Genomic DNA, 17196 nt, shown 5'->3' on the forward strand with positions numbered 1-17196 from the left:
CCGCCCCGAGCCCCCGCCACCGCCCCGGCCCCCGGCCCCGCCCTGAACTTCCGCCACCGCCCCGAACCCCCGGACACCGCCCCGGCCCCGCCCCGAGCCCCCGGACCCCGGCCCGGCACCGGCCGCGCCCCGAGCCCCCGCCGCCGTGCTGGCCCCGGACCGGGGCGCCAGCGAGCACCGGCCCCGCAGGGAAGGGCCAGGGGGGCTGCGGGAGCCGCCCCACCGCTGGCATCGAGTGCCGGGTCCCACACCGGCGTCACAGCAGCCCCCGCAGGCTGGGGGCACCGTGCCTGGAAAGCCGCCCGGTGGGAAAGGGCCTGGGGCTGTCGGGCGGCAGCTGCTGGAGATGAGCCCCCAGTGTGCCCAGGTGGCCGAGGAGGCTGAGAGCATCCTGGCTTGTGCCAGAAACGGTGTGGCCAGCGGGAGCAGGGCAGTGACCATCCCCCTGTACGCTGGTGAGCCCCCACCTCGAATCCTGGGGTCGGTTTTGGGTCCCTCACTGCAAGAAAGACACTGGGGGGCTGGAGCGTGTCCAGAGCCGGGCAGGGGGCTGGGGAAGGGGCTGGGGCACAAGGCTGATGGGGGGCGGCTGGGGGAGCTGGGGGGAGGGGGGGTGTCAGCCTGGAGAAAAGGGGGCTCAGGGGGGACCTGATCACTATCTACACTAACCTGCAAGGGGGCTGTAGCGAGGTGGGGGTTGGTCTCTTCTCCCAAGTAACAAGTGATGGGACAAGAGGAAACGGCCTCAAACTGTGCCAGGGGAGGTTTAGATGGGATATTGGGAAAAATGGCTTCACTGAAAGGGTTGTCAAAAGCAGCGGGACAGGCTGCCCGGGGGAGTGGTGGCATCACCATCCCTGGGGGTGTTTAAAACCCACATAGATGCAGTGCTCAGGGACATGTTTTAGGGGTGGGCTTGGTAGTGCTGTGTTCACAGCTGGACTTGACGATCTCAGAGGTCTTTTCCAACCTAAATGATTCTATGATCCTATAATCTCCCGCTTCCCCCCACGCAGGGACACAGACATGCAGGAGCAGCGACTCAGGGAGAGGTGGGAATGGGAAACAAGCACTCTGGGGGGGGTGTCAGCCTTCCCCGGGCATCCCGCAGCAGAAAGGACAGCCAGCTCTAGGCCAGCTCAAGGGTGCCTGGCTGCCTAGGTGTCCCGTCACTGTGCTGGAGTTGGGGACACCTTCCTCGTTCCCCTGAGGCTCCCCTTCCAACTTGGTGGCACCAGGTGGCTGACCCCCTCACCCATGAGGGGCTGTGGCTGGTGGTCCTTCACCCCGAAGCATCCCTAGCACGTGGTACCAGGGAGGTTCTTGCACTGTTGCACTGTGCTGGGGAGCCATCCCTCACCCGGCGTGAGGACCCATACAGACACACACCACCAGGTCTGATTGCACATCAAGACTGCAAAAAAGTTCGATTGCCCCGGCAAAGAAAAATGCTTTGCCCACAGCACTTGTCCTCCATCCCTCTGTCCCATGTCTGGTCCCAAGAGGTCCTCCCCAATGTCTGGGATACCCCAGTTCTGCTGTCTGGGGCTTGTAGGAATTCAGGATCTTTTACCCACGATTTCTTTAGTTCCATCCTACAGCTATGCTGCTTTTCCAGCTTCCCATAATTTGATTGCTCCCTTGTTGCTTTTTGATATCTCCAGCAGAAGCGCAGCTGCCGCACAGACCCTGCTTCTCTTCCGCAGAGGGGATGACTCACCGTGTACACACTGATTAATGTCAAGCTCTGCCTCTCCTTTGAGGTATTAATTTGGGATGAAATCTTCTATTTTCTCTTTGGTGAAACAGAATCGTGTGAAGCCGGAGCTCTCAGTCACTGCCCTGGCTAGGGGGATGGACACCAAACCCCCAACAAGTAGTATGCTGGTGGAAGGGACGCTGGGGAGGGGAGTCATTGAACCAGATCTGAAGGAGAAGGGTGAGATAGTCCTAACCCATAGGAAAGCAGCTGTTCATGCTGCAGAAATTTGCTTAAAAGCCGGACAAGACAATGTAATTTCATAATGGTTAAGCGGCAGGAAGACACTGCCTGAAGTAATCGGCAGACCTGACTGCTCAGGGGATTATAAATAATCTCGTGTATTAGGACTTGAAGGATCACGTAGGCTAATCTGTTACTGAGAAGGCCAAATGCAAAGACATTTCTGTTTAGCAGAAGATATGCCAAGGAAGAGGAGTTGTGCCTTGGAGACATGCTGGGCTGCTCAGGGCACCGAAAGAAAAATCACATAACAATTAATTACAGTATAAAACTGCAGTGGGCTGATTTCCTAATGAGAAGCCGTCTGCAATCTTTTAGCCTCTGAAATCTCCACTGCCCCTTTCCGTGGTGGCAGCTCTGCCTGCAGGTAAAGTCCCAGACCATGAGACGCCTGCAAACCCGGCCCCATTCATCCCAGGGGCTCCTCCATTGGTGCTGTTATTCTTCTAAAGATCAGAATTTGGCCAAGTTTTGGCCAGGCTGGGGTTGGGGACAGGAATAGTTGGAATGTTTCTGGATGCTGGAGCTTTTACCTACCACTTCTGCATGGGAGGAATTTAAGCCACGATTAATTGAGCCTCTGGTTGAGGGTCTTTGATCCCACTGCTAGAGCACTAGCAAAACCTGCATACATACTACTTTCTGGATAATTTTAGCCCAGATTTTATGTAATTTTACCTGGACTTGTAGTGGGGCAGTGCTTTCTTACAAGCCCTGTTTCCAGCCTTTTCTCCTTGTCTTCTTTCCTCTGCAGTAATGGCATTAACTGGGGACGGGTTTGGAGCTGCAGACTTCCAAGCCCAGTTACAGACAAGTCCCTCGACACCGGATCAGGCCAAATATTCAGCCAGATGCCACAGGCGCAGGGGCTGGGCTCCTCCGAAAGAAGCCGTGCCCGGGAGCAGGGACAGGAGCTGTCGGGCACAGCTGCCACAAGAGGTCCCTGCACGCTCGCTGGAGCGCCGGGGCGAGCGGCCGATCCGATGGGATTCCTCAGTCACGCCTTATTTGCAGATAATGCCTTTTTCCACCCAAATTTCAAGACGTTTTCCAACAGTCCGCAAACGGCCTGGGAGGCAGCCCAGCCAGGGGACGGGTCGGTGGCGGTGCCTGCTCCCAGCAGGGCAGGGAACTCCTTCCAGATACCAGCAAGGATGCGCCTAGGTCCAACACGTAACACCATGGGGACCACAGCTGATCCCACGGCAGGGGCATCACAGCAGCAGCCGGGGTGTAAACTGAGGGTCCGGCAGGTTTTTCAATAGCTGGACAGTGTCTTTTTTTCTCCCTCTCACAGGCTGGAGCTTCTCTGCAGCCCGTCTGAGAAAGAGAACCCATTTCCCACAATAAAGAGCTGGAAGCTTAATGATAACCCCTCATATGAATTCTGCCAGACAAGCTGTGTCCTCCTCCAGATGCTCCCCACTACTCCTGGGTGGGGGTTTGGGTGTGCTTTCACAGCTCCAGCATCCCTTACACAAGGAGGAGCCCACTTGGCTCTCCACCACCTGGGGCTTGCTGTAGCCGGCAGATGTGGGAGCTTCTGACACGGCACAGTCCTTCTGGCAAAAGTCATGCTCCTGTTTTTGGAAAGCCTCACTTCCTTAATCAGCCTTTTTTAAGCCAGGGAATCATAAAGCCCATCTGCTCATCTAATGCCAGACCTGGCTCACACCTGAAATAATTTGAGGAGTCCAAGATCTCAAAACAAATCAAGCAGCTTGGCTTCCAAACTTTAATTAGCCATTGTCTTCATCCCACTCTAAACTGTGTCACCACCTTATCTGCTAGGCCATAGGAAGTCAGATGATACAGGAATGCTTTGCTCTATATATCCACATTTTCATTCAGAAAGTCTGCAACTCCACATTTATGAAAGGATCTACTGTGCAAAATGCACACCCTGTGCAGCAAAGCATGCCCAGGCATCGCAGAGGTAGTGGATGCAAACTTGAGTGCCCACCCCTTCCAACCAGAAACACCTTCCTGTTGTGGAAGCTGGATATTCTCCAGGTGGAACTGGGGATATACTCGCCATAGCCACGGGAGACAGGCACATCAGTCCCTGTGAACATAGTGAGCACAAGTGTTTCTGCGAGCACTGACAGTGCAGAGAGTTTTTACTATGTTTTCCCCCAGCCCTTAGCTCCACTTCACATGCTCACCTCCCCAGGATTTAATGCAAGAAACACCGAAGAGTGCGTCACTGAACCGCTGCCCTCAGGACCTGGTCTTGTTCGGCAGAGGAAATCATCTGGTTTGCATCGTAGCCCGTCCATTCACCCTACTCAAGTCTGTGAGCTCAATGTCCCGAGAGAAAGACTCTTCCTTTTCCCTCCTCCAGTGTTTTGACCATCCCTGCAGGTGTTCTGCCGCCCAGGTTGATCATCCTTCCTGAGATCATTCCTTGAACAATAAATACAATGTCTCCTGGGAGCTTCACAGCACCGGGATGCTCTGGTGCCAGCTACCAGCTGCTGGTCACTGTGTGGCTGAACACAGCACACTGCCTTCTGCAGCCTGGCATGCGGGAATGTCCCCCCCTTACCAATAGCCAGCGCTACCCAGGCAGATCCTACTTTGCCCCATGGCAGGTTGCTCTGGATGCTCTTGCTTTTGGCCTTCTTCCTCTTTCCCAGGACTGGAGGTCTTTTTTTATCAGGATTTAGCACAAGGGACCTGTAGGAGAAGCCTGTGACAACAGTACAGCATCCCTAAGGATGCTGCCGGCTCAGCTGTGTCTCAAGGGCTTGGGCTCGACCAGCTGCCGTGATTTAGTTGTGCAAAGGATGTGCTCTCTCCCTCACACTCAGGTTGTACAGGTGTGCCGTGGGATAGAACAAAATTTCGCTGACAGACACACTGACTGGCAAAACCCCTTCAAGCACAGCAGCACAGGCAGTTCCTTCTATTTCTCCTCCACTTTCAGTAGCTGTCATGCCCCAAATTTATCTGCTTCTGAATTGTTTATCTGCTATAGCAAGGTTTCAGGTTCCTTCTTTCCTGATGGTGAGCAGTGAAACATGGGGCAGGGCGTCTGCCCAGCCTGTATCCCATCTTTCCCCATCGCCGGACATGAATGCTCAGGAAAAAAATGTAAAACAGCACATGTAATTATTCTTACCCCATTTATGCTATGAATAAGCAAATTCATTCTCACTAAATATTGCCTTCTCCACATCTTCTTCCCTTGTGGGATAAATATTTTTTCCCCTATTTAGCTCCCCATTCTCAAGCTTAAGTAATTTCTGACGGGTATCTATGTGCTTTCTGGTTACATCATGACGTATTTATGACCACATGTGGTTGGGGTTTTTTTTGCAATTCAGGCAGGTTCAGAATGAGTCCTGCAAGGTGGAAGCACGTCTCAGCCCCTACACCTACTCAGTGCAGCATCACACATTGCTGAGCCCACTTGATTCCTCCTGTGTTACAAATATAAGCACAGGAGCTTCCTAACTGCGTCTCCTGCTGCTGCTGGCTCCGCAACTTGGAACACGTTAGGTTCCCTCCTGAATTCTCTTGTTATTAATATCACAAACCAAGCTGTTCTGAGAGCGGTGTCCCATTAATCATTTTAGCTCTGCTGCAGTTTTCACCTCGCTTCCTCTTCCTGTGCCTGAACAAGTCTTCAATAACATTTGACTCTGTGGGTAATGCTTGGTTAAAATTGGCAGGTCTGCTGGGGCAGAGAAGGACCTGAGCAAGCTAGGGGCAAGCAAAGTGGGACAAGGGTGCAGCCACACGGCCGTGGCTGCATTACAGCATGAAAAACTGTGCTACACCAGCTGATGGTAGCAGGGACTTGAAAGGAGGAGAGCTACCCCTCTTAAACCTTCGCCTCTAAATCTGGATTTTTCCGGAGTGCTGACAACATGGGAGAGATGCAGCAAAAGTGAAGATATCTAATAAAATAAAAATAAAAAAAAAAAAAAAAAAAAAAGGTCAGCTCAGTGTCTCGAGTGAGTCAGTGCCAATGTCGGCAGCTGGAACAGTTAGAGATTTCTGGTGCCTACCTGGGCTCTGTGTTTGAGGGCACCGCTTCCTTTTACTCCCTTCCTCTGTTTAGTCCTGCTGTGTTACAAGGAAAGGTCTTAACCACTCACTCTGGGTTACCTAACAAAGGGCTAAAAGATGCTTACAGAGCATCTTCCTGAAAATCTGCCTCTGATACCATCCCATCACCTGAATCCCTCGAGGGCACGCTGTGTGTTCCTAGGTGCTGGCTCTCAGACACGCAGTAACACAGCATCCCCGCAGCTAACCCAAACCTTCCCTCTCACACCCAGTACCTTTTCCAACTTTCTATCCTTTGCCATTGTCTTTGTCCCCATCAGAGACAGGCATTTTGTTTTGTCTTTATCCCTTTGCATTTTATAAAAGCCCTTTCCTGGGTGCTCGGCTGCATCCAACAGCATCCATCCGCATGCAGCAGCATCCATCCGCATCCAGCAGCATCTATCTGCATCCAGCAGCATTCAGCAGCTGAATGAGCTGCTCAGCCTGTAGTGAGAACAGCACCGCATAGGACCGAGCTCCATCTGGCTCGTCCCAAAGCCTCCCACAGCTGCACACCTTTGTACCTGCTGCTTTGCCAGTGCGCTGCAGCTTTCATCCATAAGCAAACGTTTTCAGCAATTTCTGCCGAGTCAGAGAATGCCTCCACGAGGGCTGCTGCTTCTCCACGTGGGAACATGCTTCTGGGGAGTAATTACAGAGAGTTTAAACAGGGACATTCAGCAGCCAAATTGCTTCACATTCAGGCTGCTGGCCAGGAAGGCAGAGCCTGAAAGCTGCTAGTTGGCACAGTGAGAAAATACCTCGCACCTGCGCCCATCATGGGTGTGCATCGCCCATGGGCTAAGATCACTCCTTAAGCGGCAGCACCCTGGCACCCGGCACTGAAAGAAGGTGTGCTCACAGCTTGGCGGGTCTGACAAGCGAGCTGCTTTGCAAATTAACCAAGTTGCACTTACCGAGCATCCCTGTGCATGCCCTCCTCTCCAGGCCATGCCCACCAAAGGAATTTTATCCCCCCACCGGGGGATCTGGGTTTGGGAACGTGCTGCGCGGCAGAAAGCCAGTCCCTGAGCAGCTCTGGTTCTGCAAAGGAGATGATGGAAGCACACTGCTAGTAACTTTTCCCCCCTTAAATTTTGAGGCATATTTTAAGGTTGTGAAACATATTGACTGTGAAATAGAGATAAGAACTAGAGTAGACACAAACAGCGTAGGTGTTACTCCTGGATTTTTGCAACTCCCACTCTGTTGCAAAAATAGTACAGCAAGCAGCACGCTGCTCTGTGCCGTCCTTCACGGACCAAGCGACAAAGGGACCGTGTGCCTGGATGAGACCAGGAGCAGAGCTGGACACAAGGCATTGAACGGAAGGTGCTGAACGCTTCCCCTTCCTTAAAATCAATGGAGAGAGGTCCTACTGAAAGATCAAATTAAATTTATTTGAATAAAAATTTTTACATGTTACTGAAATGTAAAACAAGTAGCACAAGCATTCCAAAGCACTGCAAAAATACGTTGCACTGAGCTAGAGTGCTCTCCATCAAGGAAAGGGGCAATGGGAAGCCACAGCAGGGTATCACTGCATCCCCTCAAGTTTCTGGTCACGCTGAGCACTACGCACCTGGTCTTTAGACCACACCTGTGCCCTCAATTCTTTTGCAATTCTAAACCCCAGCAAAATATGCTTAATTAGGTGCAGACCAGTTGCAGAAATCAGATAAGACCAGCTGGCAGGCAGCCGCTTCCAGGAGATGCGTCTCCTGACGATGGGGACATTGTGCAACTCGGGGAGAGCATCACCCAGCCGTGGGCTGGTGGCAGGGAGCTGCAATAAGAGGGTGTCACCTCCGCGGAGGAGAAACTCTCAGACGGTGGCTTTCTGAGGCGGGGGCAGGTGCCTGAGCCCCCCTGCAGCGCTGGGTGAGTACCTGCCGATGCTTCTCCCAAGGGTCCCGGGAGCGGGGCAGCGGCACAGTGGTGGTTTGCGGGAGCCAGTGGGCATCCTGCCCTGAAACCTGCCCCCAGCAGCCCTCCTCTGGTCTGTTTCTTGCTTTTTTTCCCCCAAACAGAGAGGGAGATTCCTAACCAGCCTCTCAGCTGATTGCTGAGGCAGGGGCAGTGCTAAGGACCCAGGCATCTGGCTCTTTCTAGCCCAAGGAGGCATTGGGGATGGGGATTATGGCTTTTGTTGTAATTAACATGAATAACATTAGTTCTCGGAGAGGCTGAAGTGGCTCTTTGGACCCCGACTTGACGCAGCCACGGGATACGGTGGCGGCACCTCACCACAAATAACCATAGTTATTTACAGCCGTTTTTAATCATATTTGCTCACTCACCCTGCACTGCCATCGAGTTTAATGGCACACAGGGCTGAAAACAAGAGGAGGGTTAGGGCGGACGAGAAAAGGGCAGGGGCATGGGTTGTAGGCTTGGACCCAGATTTAAAAAGGGGGGAAACATGTTTTCCACCGTCTGAGGGTTTTTTCCTGCTGTACGAGGAGTTGGGAGCCTCCTGCCTGCCTGCTCCCAGCCAGGATGGTGGTGTCCCAGCATTTTGGGGTGGGATTTTGCAGCACAGCACGGGGGAGGATCGTCTGCCAAGGGGCAAAAGGCAGCAGCTACCAGGTGACGGCACCCATGGCGGCCAACCCTTCCCTCTGCTCGCCCGCAGCCATGGATGGTGATGACACCGTCACTGCCGAGGTCTGCCAGGAGGCCGACGTTGGGGATGGAGAGTGAGTACCCGGGGCCTGGCCTGCTGCCATGAGGCCCGCAGGCAGCAGCGCTGGCATCGCCATGGTGACAGGCGCCATGCTGGCGGCCGCCACGTTGTGTTGTGGGCTGAGGGAGCAACGTGGTGGCTGTGAGGGGCCGCACCCCGCCCCCCAGGGCGCCCACCTCCCCGCTGCTCCCGCAGGCTCCGGGAGGTGATGGTGGCTGGCTACCCGGTGCTGCTGGTGAGGAACAAGATGGAGTTCAGCGCCCTGGGCAGTAAGTGCCCCCACTACAACGCCCCACTCACCAAAGGTAACGCCGGCACCGGGCAGGGGGGAGAAGCCATGGCAGGGGGTCAGTCCTCTCTGCTCAGTTCTGGGGGGCTTTTCTACTGCAGGAGTCTTGAGAGGGGAGAGGCTGCGCTGCCCTTGGCATGGCTCCTGCTTTAATATCCGAACTGGAGACATCGAGGAATACCCTTCGCTGGACTGTCTTCCCTGCTTCAAGGTGACTTCTTGTCTCTTCCTCCTCCCAGCTTGGGCCACATCCTCCATTCCACTCACGTTCATTCACTCTCACCAGCTCTGTGCCCCTGACACCAGCTGGAAGCACCCTGGTCTGGCCACAGCTCCCGGGTCTAGGTCGCGCAGAGCTACAGATGGGATGATTTCTTGGGATCATCCAACTCCCTGTCCTAAAGCTCCTTTCAATCAAAGGTGATGCCACACATCCTGGTATCCCCCTCACAGCCAGCACAGATCCTTTGGAAAGAAAAAAGGATTTACACCTCTTCCTGAGTGCTCTTGGGATGAGGAGAACAGCCCATGAGCTCCTCAGCATCATTTGACATCCAAGAACCCTAGGAGCCACTCTCAGTGTGTTCGAGACAGATGGCCCACTGGGCTAGAACCTCCCAGGAAAGCTCCTACCACAGCCTTATGAATGTAGCACTTAAATGCACTCTCCTTTCACCCCTTCAGGTAACAGTGGAAGATGGCAGGGTGTTTGTTACAGCAAAAAAGAAGGTACTGACCTTACCTGCTGTCACCAAGCACAAGCAGCACCTTGGGCTGGGTTTGATTTCAGCATTTCTCATTTTCTTCTAGGATCTTGAAAACAGCCGGAGGGTGAAGGACACAAGCAAGCGATGCCCCTACAACCGGGACACGATGCTGCTGCTGGGGGGAGGTCAGTGAAGTGGCCTGTACTGTGCCCTGCCCACATATGGTGTGAGCTGCCACTCTTCTCCAGGGAGGACCTGACTTCTTCCTCCTACTCCATAGCGATGTGTAAGAGGGCTGAGACGAGCATCTCTTGTAGGTGTGGCTGCCTTGGTGTGTGCAGAGACACTTCGTCAAGAGGGCTTTACCGGCAGGATCATCATGGCAACTAAAGAGAAACATGTTCCATATGACAAGTCCAAACTGAGCAAGGTTCGTACGCGAGAAGGGCAGGACCGTGCCTGGGTACCATGTGTGAATTAGGGACATGGCCGACACTCAGGACCAGACTGAGCAATTGAGTGAGACATTCTGGCAAAGCAGAAGGGGTGCTGAGGCACTCACAAGGAAAGGGGGTAATATTTCCAGCTAACATCTCACTTCTTCCTCCCAGAAAGTCTTTGATCAGAGTCCATCATAAGCTAGTGGTTTTTCACTGAGTTCTTCCCACCAGAGTTTGAGTTGATGGGCTTTTCTGAGGGGGACAAGAAGATGATGGGGATCAGGCAGTGTGGGGAGCTGTGATTTACTCATGCAAAACTCACCTCTTAGGCAAAATTACTTCCCAGTAAACACTGCCAGAGTATTGCTGTCTGGAAGAAGTACTTTGTTTCATATTTCTGCTTTGTTTCCAGGAAATGAACTTGAAAGCTGAGGACGTTTACCTGAGGAAACCTGAATTCCTCGATGCTCACAGCATAGAGTTCTGGACAGAGAAAGAGGTACGAGAGCAGCTGCACCCAGTCCTCCACGGGCGCTCCTGTCTCTGCCGTGGGGAGGGGATGCCCACGCCTGCAGGCACAGTGCTACATTTATAGAAATTAGGGCTCTGCCTAAGTACACACATTACCCTCTGGGACAGCGTTCCAAGGCCAGTGCTAGGGATAGTGTGCATGCCTGGGGTGTAACACTCATCTGTGCTACCCACAGGCAGATGTGCCCACCACGTGCAAAGAGGGTGACCCTTGAAACTAGCCTTCTGCGCACCCCTTAGAGGAACCTAGATTTGGTGCTGTCATACTTAGCGCTCCTAAAGCCCAAGACCTGTGGGAAGTGAGAGAGAGGACCCAGCATCCCTCATCTCACCCGAGTCCCCAGAAATAGAGCAGGCAGTCGCAGGCGAGCAGAACGGATTGATGTGGCAGGACACCAGTGGACCAGAGGTACCTGTCTGATCTTTGCCTCCTTTCTCCTGCAGGCAGTGTCAGTGGATTTCCAGAAGCAGAAAGTCTATTTCATGGATGGGTCCTCTCAGAAGTACAATCAGCTGCTCATTGCAACCGGCAGCCAGTGAGTGCACAAAGCATTTGCCACACACAAAGTATTAGACAGGACAAGATGGGTCAGCGCTGGGGTGTGGAGTTCTAGAGGCATGTGAGAGGGAGGTGGTCGAAGATGAAAGGACAGGATGGGATGACACAGCCAAGAGATTGCATGGGTTTGTGCTACCCCCTCTTTCTTTCTGTTTCATTTTTGATCATGAGACGTATCTGGATTCTCTCTCTTTCAGCTCCAGCTTCCTCAAAGTCCCTGGTGCAGACCTGCAGAACATATGCAATCTCCAGACTCCAGAAGACTCTAGCAAGATCTTAGAGCTGGCGACTGGGAAGAATCTAGTGATCATAGGAGCTTCATTCATAGGTACCAGGCTGCAGTGGGTATCAAGTCATCAGTGATAGCCTTGAAACCCCCTTCTGTTTGTGTGCAGATTAACTAGAGGCCTCGGGGAAGGGATGTCCGTTCACTACCTGGCTGGGCTCCTCCCTGGAGCCCTTTAGCTGGTGGGGGTATGCGTTATACAGTACACATTAAGTCTTCCCTGTGATAGCCAGAAACTTTGAGAGCTATAAATGGTTCTTGGATGTGGACAGAGGGAAATGTGCCTCATGAAAAGGTCATTGTCCTTTAGAGGAGCTGGATTCCCCAGAAGCATTGGGAAAGTGAGGGGGTAAGGCACAGAAAGGGAACTATTTTGTACACAGCCAGGAGCTTTCTCTGCATTTCCTAATTTCTAGGGCCACAGTACATGAGAACAAAGAGTTGGGAGAGCTAAATACCTCAGCCCAGAAATGCATAGATGAGCAGTTAAACATTGGCAATACATCAGGTTTGTTCTCCTCACCTGGAAGGAGAAAAGTTTTCCAAGGAGGAGAATGCAGGCTCATGCTTGCAGCAGACTTACTTTGGGCATGCCTTTCCCTTGCAGGAATGGAGATAGCTGCCTTCCTCTCAGACAAGGCTGGTGCCATCTCAGTGGTGGAAAAAAAGGAGTTCCCTTTCCAGAACACGCTGGGTCGCCAGGTTGGAGGTGTCGTCATGAAGGTTAGGAAAATCCAGTGCTAATTTCTAGGATGGAGAACGCATGCTATCCAAGCAGCCCTGTGATCCTCAACAAGTCCAGGAAATGGAGCTCCTGTGCTGAGTCATAACGCTGTGTGCCCAGCCACCTTTCTCACATACAGCTCACTGAAGGAGCTCTGCACACATGGCTGGTCCCAACCTCCCTCACGTGCACATCATGTCCCCGGCTCAGTTTAAACCCCCAAGCCCTGCTTCGTCCTCAGCTTCACCCCCAAGCCCTGCTCCATCCTATACCCACCTCATGCTCCAGTCCTGACCAGGGCAGCAGTGAAGCCAGGCTTCCAGGCACCCTGCACCAGCCAGGGACATAAAGGAAACCTCTCTGCAGCCTGGAGCAGCAGCTAAGCTGCCTGCCTGGGTTTTGGTGGGATATGCCTGTTTTTACAGCAGTACAGCCTGGAATTTCCTCCTGAATACTCAGACTAGTCTTTTTCAGATGCTTCAAAATAAAGGGGTGAAGTTTCACATGAAAACAGAACTCTGTGAGCTGAAAGGAAAGGACGGAAAGGTCAGTCACACCATTGTGATCCCTGAACTGCTAATTTTTTGGGAAAAAAAACCCCAAACAGAGGTATAACACAGTGCCTACATCTAAGCTGTCCTCTCCCATGTCTAGACTCTCACATTTCTTTTCATTGAACACAGCTGTGGGCTCAAAGGGCATCAGTACATGTTCATATCTCAGGGACAACACTGATTTTCTCTTACATTCCTGGCAGCACACATTAGTTGGACAAGGTGATCTGAACCCAGGGAAGAAAAAAAGACAGCAAAGAATGAGGCAGCAGGGATGCTGCAGGAATTAGGACAGAGTTTTTAACCGTTTCTTAATGATTCCTGCTTCCTTCCTAGGTCACAGAGGCTGTTCTTGCCAGTGGAGAGAAACTACCTGCAGATGTGGTAGTGGTGGGAATAGGTAAGAGACCCCAGCTGGGAGAGGGAGGCAGCTCTGGGAAGAGGGAGAACAGCCAGCAAGCCCAAAGCATCACAGTTCATTCCCAGGACATCATTCCCTGCAGTCTCATTCCCACTCTCTCATCCAGCCCTTCTTTTTGGCCCCAAACACCTGGAGAAAGTTAGCAGCCCATGAGCAAACACTTGGCAAGAGAAAAGGAGCTACTTACGTTCTCACTATGACTTTGGCACGCTTGCTGGGCTCCATAGGTCACTGCCGCGCTATCAGAGCGTGCCTTGTTCTGGACCCTGGTTTTATTACCCCTGGATTATCTCAGCCCAAGCACCGGTCACTGCTGCAAGCTACTCTGCTCCAAGCAGGCTGAACAGGCACCACAGGCACGTGCTTGCTGTAAGGCCAAGTTTCCTCCCTGCCTCTGCAGAGCTTTGCTGCATTTCCCCTTGCTCCTCTCCCCGCAGGGGTGTCCCCCAGCTCAGCATTTCTGAAAGACACCTCCATCGCCAGAGATGACAGTGGTGCCATCCTGGTGGATCTGGTAAGTGCCAGCGGAGTAGCCCTGGTCCACACTAAATGCCCTCCCTCATCATTGCACTAATTGCATTTTGTCCATTAGCGTATGCAAACCAACATCCCAAATGTCTTCGCTGCGGGGGATGTGGTCTCCTTTCCTGTAGCTCTGCTCGATGGGAACTGGTCCAGCATCCATCACCAACAGGTGGCCGAGGCCCACGGTGAGACAGCGCAGCCGCCTCGCTTGCCATCTCCCCTCGGAGATGGGCATGGAGGGAATGGGGCAGAAGGGACAGCGGGATAATGAGAGGCAGGGAGCACTTCCTCGAGGATCTACAAGATAAATATTTCCTCTGCTGGTTCATCACAGGTCACATTGCTGCCTTAAACATGCTGAGGAAAGAGAAGTTGTTGCACACTGTTCCCTTCTTCTGGACCACGATATTTGGGAAAAGCATCCACTACGCAGGTAGGAGGGGGCAGAGGGATGGGAACAGCCAAACTGTTTCCTAGCCTGTCTGCTCACCCACCACTGGGGCTGGGGCTGGTAAAAACACAGCGATTGCAGAGTTTACCTGAAGCAGCTCAGGTTTTGGACTGGCTGCTGTGGAAAGTTTGTGTACCCTGTTTCTGCACTCTGGGCCTGAAGGTTACCCAGAGCTCTTGTTCTTTGCTGATCTCCAGTGGCTTAGAGGACACGAAGGAGGAAGAATTTCCCTCTCCAAGCCAAGGAGAGGCTTGGGGTCATGACAGAGGCTTGTACCGCTGGGGCAGTTCTGCTTGTCCAGGGCTTTCATGCCTGCTCCAGCCCTAGCCCAGACCCCTGCCCCAGCCAGTCGCTGTCCCCTCTGTCCCTACCTCTGATGGCACTGCAGGGGATGCATGGCAGCCACTGTACCAGGGCTCCCCGAGCAGGTTGCCATGCTTTCTCTCACAGGCTGCGGGAAGGGATACACAGACACTGTTGTGAAAGGCAGCCTGGAGCAAGAGAAGTTCCTGATCTTTTACATCAGGTGAGTGAATCCATGGCCAGTCTGTGCCCTGACACGGCAGGGCACGGTTCTCTGCCTTACGGCCCGCAGAGCTCCTGCGGAGGCTCCACATCACCTCCCACAGCTGCACATCGCAGGCAACTGCTGGTCGTTGAACCAGCAGGGAGATGGTTTCAGAGAAAAACCAAAGCAGGGCAGGGAAGAAGAAGAGGACGAGCTTTGATGAAGACACCAGCTGGGCAGGGAGCCTGGGACACATCTTCTCTCCCTCTGCCCTGCTGCTCCCAGGCTCCATGCCCAGCTCCCAGCAGTGCCAGGCGATCTGCCACAAGTCCCCGTGCACCCTGCAGTACCAGCCACCCTGCCCTGAGCCCTCCAAAAAACTGGCCTCCAGCCAGGGTGCCACGGGGATGCAGCCGTGCCGAGTTATGTACACTGAAGAGATCCACATTCTTCTGCTTTCCCTTTCAGGGACGGCTTCGTGACTGCAGCTGCCAGCCTGAACTGTGACCCCATGGTGTCTCTGATTGCAGAAGTCTTATACTCGGGGAAACAAATCTCTAAAGAAGAAGCAGAGTAAGTGACACCCTGACGGAGCTGGTGGGTGCCTCTGTGCTGCCTCCCCCATGCCAGCAGAGTCCACTGAGACAAGATGCCGAGATGAGTTACTGCAAATCCCCAACATGCCTCTTGTTTTTCAGGGCCTGCGACATCAGCAACATACCCTTGCTGGCAGCAACCTAAGTTTGGTACATGCCCTGCTGCGAGTGGCACAGAGTCAACCAAGCGTTAACAGCTCCACATCCTCCCATCCTGGCACAAGAGAAATAAAAATCACGAGCAAAGCTGAACCCGGCACCTGCGTTTTGTGTGTGCAGACAGCCCTTGGCTGCTCGCTTGCATGCTGGGGCGAAGCGACGCAGCGCTTTCCCCCTCTCTTCAGGACAGTGATCTGCTGTGCTGGATAAGAGGAGGATGCCCGCATCCTGGAGCTTGGCTGAGGGCCTGAGCAGGCAGAAGCAGCCACACGTCCACAGATCCACCCAACCCCTCCTGCTCCTTGTGCTGGCTGTAGGCAGGGAGCTTTCATTCAGCACACCGGTCACGCTGACCTTCTACTTTGTAAAAGCACATTTTCCCAGCGAGGGGAGCTGTGACTGAGGCAAACCGCTCTCCCAGCTGGGAACCAGATAGCCTGTGTGCCAGAACTCACACCAAATACCCTACCCCTAAGGACAGAGGGCTGCCATCTGACCTCAGAGCCAGCAGCACCTGCTGGCATTGCTACAGCCGCCTTCAATATTGCATTAGCTGCTGCAGCAAGCGCTTCCCACCCCCCGACAGCAGCCAGCCTCCAGCAGAGAAATCCCAGCCCCAGCCGGCATTCTCTCTCCTGCCATGTCCCTGCACGCTGGATGCTTCGAGGAGGTGGCCAGACGCTGCAGGAAACGCAACCTCGATGCTAGAGGAAAGAGTTACTAGCTTTTTGCAAGGCAAGAGCGAGAAACACTGTGCTTTCTGCAGGAAACACTGCACTTACTCACTGATCACATGGGGCTTTGCAGGAGGAAGGATAAGCCCCAAGAGCCAGGCAAGTTCCCGCAGGGACACTTTGTCAGCCTAAACCCCCTCTGCTTTTAAATGAAATGTGGGCTAGCCAGAGCCCGAGCCTCTTTGCTCAGCAGGTGAGATACTGCAATCCTGGGTCTGCGTTAAACACACAGACTTGCACTCCTGCACCTTCTCACGTATGAATTTGACCTGAAATACAGCATTTCACATTTCCTGAGCCCAGGAATTAGTGGTGCTGCTGTTCATGGCAACACTCTCCCCTGAAACAGCCACATCTTACCGGGGAAAGAGCTGGTGTTCAGCAGTGCAGGTCAGTCCTTCACAATGATGGGAGGAAGCAGCCAATCTAAGCGTTATCTGTACACCAAGGCACGCAAGGGTGGAGATGCTGGTGGCCGGAGCATGCAGCTCCCCTCCGTATGAGCATCCACAGCGCTGCATGGGAGGTGGGGCACAGCCCGGGAGCTGCTCCTCCTTGCCCATGAGCATCCTGCACACACCAGCCCGTGACTTTTTGCCCCCTCGGTGCACTCCAAGACTCCTTGAGCACAGAGCAGGTGCCAGCTATTTTGTATCGGCTTGCAGCAGGGCAGCTGTGGTGGAAGAGGCCAGCTTTGAGCAGTAAGGACAGTGGCTGAGCACCTCCAGCCTCAGGCAGAGTGCAATCTGAGAGGGTCCAGCAGCCCCGCTCCCTCCAGGTGAGAACGCCCCTTGAAGAAACTCAGCTTCTCACAGCTATCAGCAAGCACACACCAAGCAGAGCAGCTTTATATAAGGAAGAACCCCAGGATAACAGATCTGCTCCACTTCTACCACTTAAATAGACGCCAGGCCATTTCCCACGCATCACCAGGTGCCAAAATCTGGTAGCAACCCTGCCTTAGG

The 17196-nt window shown here is 53.5% G+C and overlaps 1 protein-coding gene and 2 long non-coding RNA genes across 4 annotated transcripts; 2 read left to right on the forward strand and 1 right to left on the reverse strand.

The window, feature by feature from the left end:
* The first annotated feature begins 96 nt into the window (after positions 1–96).
* LOC129783937 (uncharacterized) lies at positions 97–6576 on the forward strand. The gene is made up of 3 exons (XR_008746116.1): positions 97–455; positions 1665–1763; positions 2757–6576. It is a non-coding gene; the product is annotated as an uncharacterized LOC129783937 (long non-coding RNA).
* A 2-nt stretch (positions 6577–6578) lies between these two features.
* LOC129783936 (uncharacterized) lies at positions 6579–13688 on the reverse strand. Of its 2 annotated transcripts, XR_008746115.1 has the most exons (6): positions 13446–13688; positions 10306–10435; positions 9774–10129; positions 9048–9501; positions 6979–7105; positions 6579–6702 (listed from the first exon to the last, which is right to left on the reverse strand). It is a non-coding gene; the product is annotated as an uncharacterized LOC129783936 (long non-coding RNA). The 2 variants fall into 2 exon arrangements; XR_008746114.1 differs by lacking the exons at positions 6579–6702; positions 6979–7105 and having other exon boundaries at positions 8740–9501; positions 9779–10129.
* LOC101919043 (apoptosis-inducing factor 3-like) lies at positions 8561–15595 on the forward strand. The gene is made up of 18 exons (XM_005240537.3): positions 8561–8760; positions 8943–9052; positions 9138–9247; positions 9721–9765; positions 9847–9928; positions 10061–10173; positions 10596–10682; positions 11159–11250; positions 11471–11601; positions 12167–12282; positions 12758–12829; positions 13174–13237; positions 13696–13772; positions 13851–13968; positions 14118–14216; positions 14685–14760; positions 15211–15315; positions 15441–15595. Exons 1-18 carry the CDS (start codon positions 8561–8563, stop codon positions 15481–15483), a joined length of 1740 nt encoding a protein of 579 aa, XP_005240594.2. The 3' UTR covers positions 15484–15595.
* The last annotated feature ends 1601 nt before the right edge of the window (positions 15596–17196 follow it).

Source organism: Falco peregrinus, chromosome 2 (assembly GCF_023634155.1).
Source record: "Falco peregrinus isolate bFalPer1 chromosome 2, bFalPer1.pri, whole genome shotgun sequence".
NCBI lineage: Eukaryota > Metazoa > Chordata > Aves > Falconiformes > Falconidae > Falco > Falco peregrinus.

What these genes read in the sequence shown, in the direction of transcription:
- LOC101919043 (XM_005240537.3), top strand. Translation starts at nt 8,561, where the DNA reads ATGGTGGTGTCCCAGCATTTTGGGGTGGGATTTTGCAGCACAGCACGG. An exon ending in GCCGACGTTGGGGATGGAGA is followed by an intron (nt 8,761 to 8,942) that starts GTGAGTACCCGG and finishes CTGCTCCCGCAG; the next exon opens with GCTCCGGGAGGTGATGGTGG. An exon ending in CAACGCCCCACTCACCAAAG is followed by an intron (nt 9,053 to 9,137) that starts GTAACGCCGGCA and finishes TTTCTACTGCAG; the next exon opens with GAGTCTTGAGAGGGGAGAGG.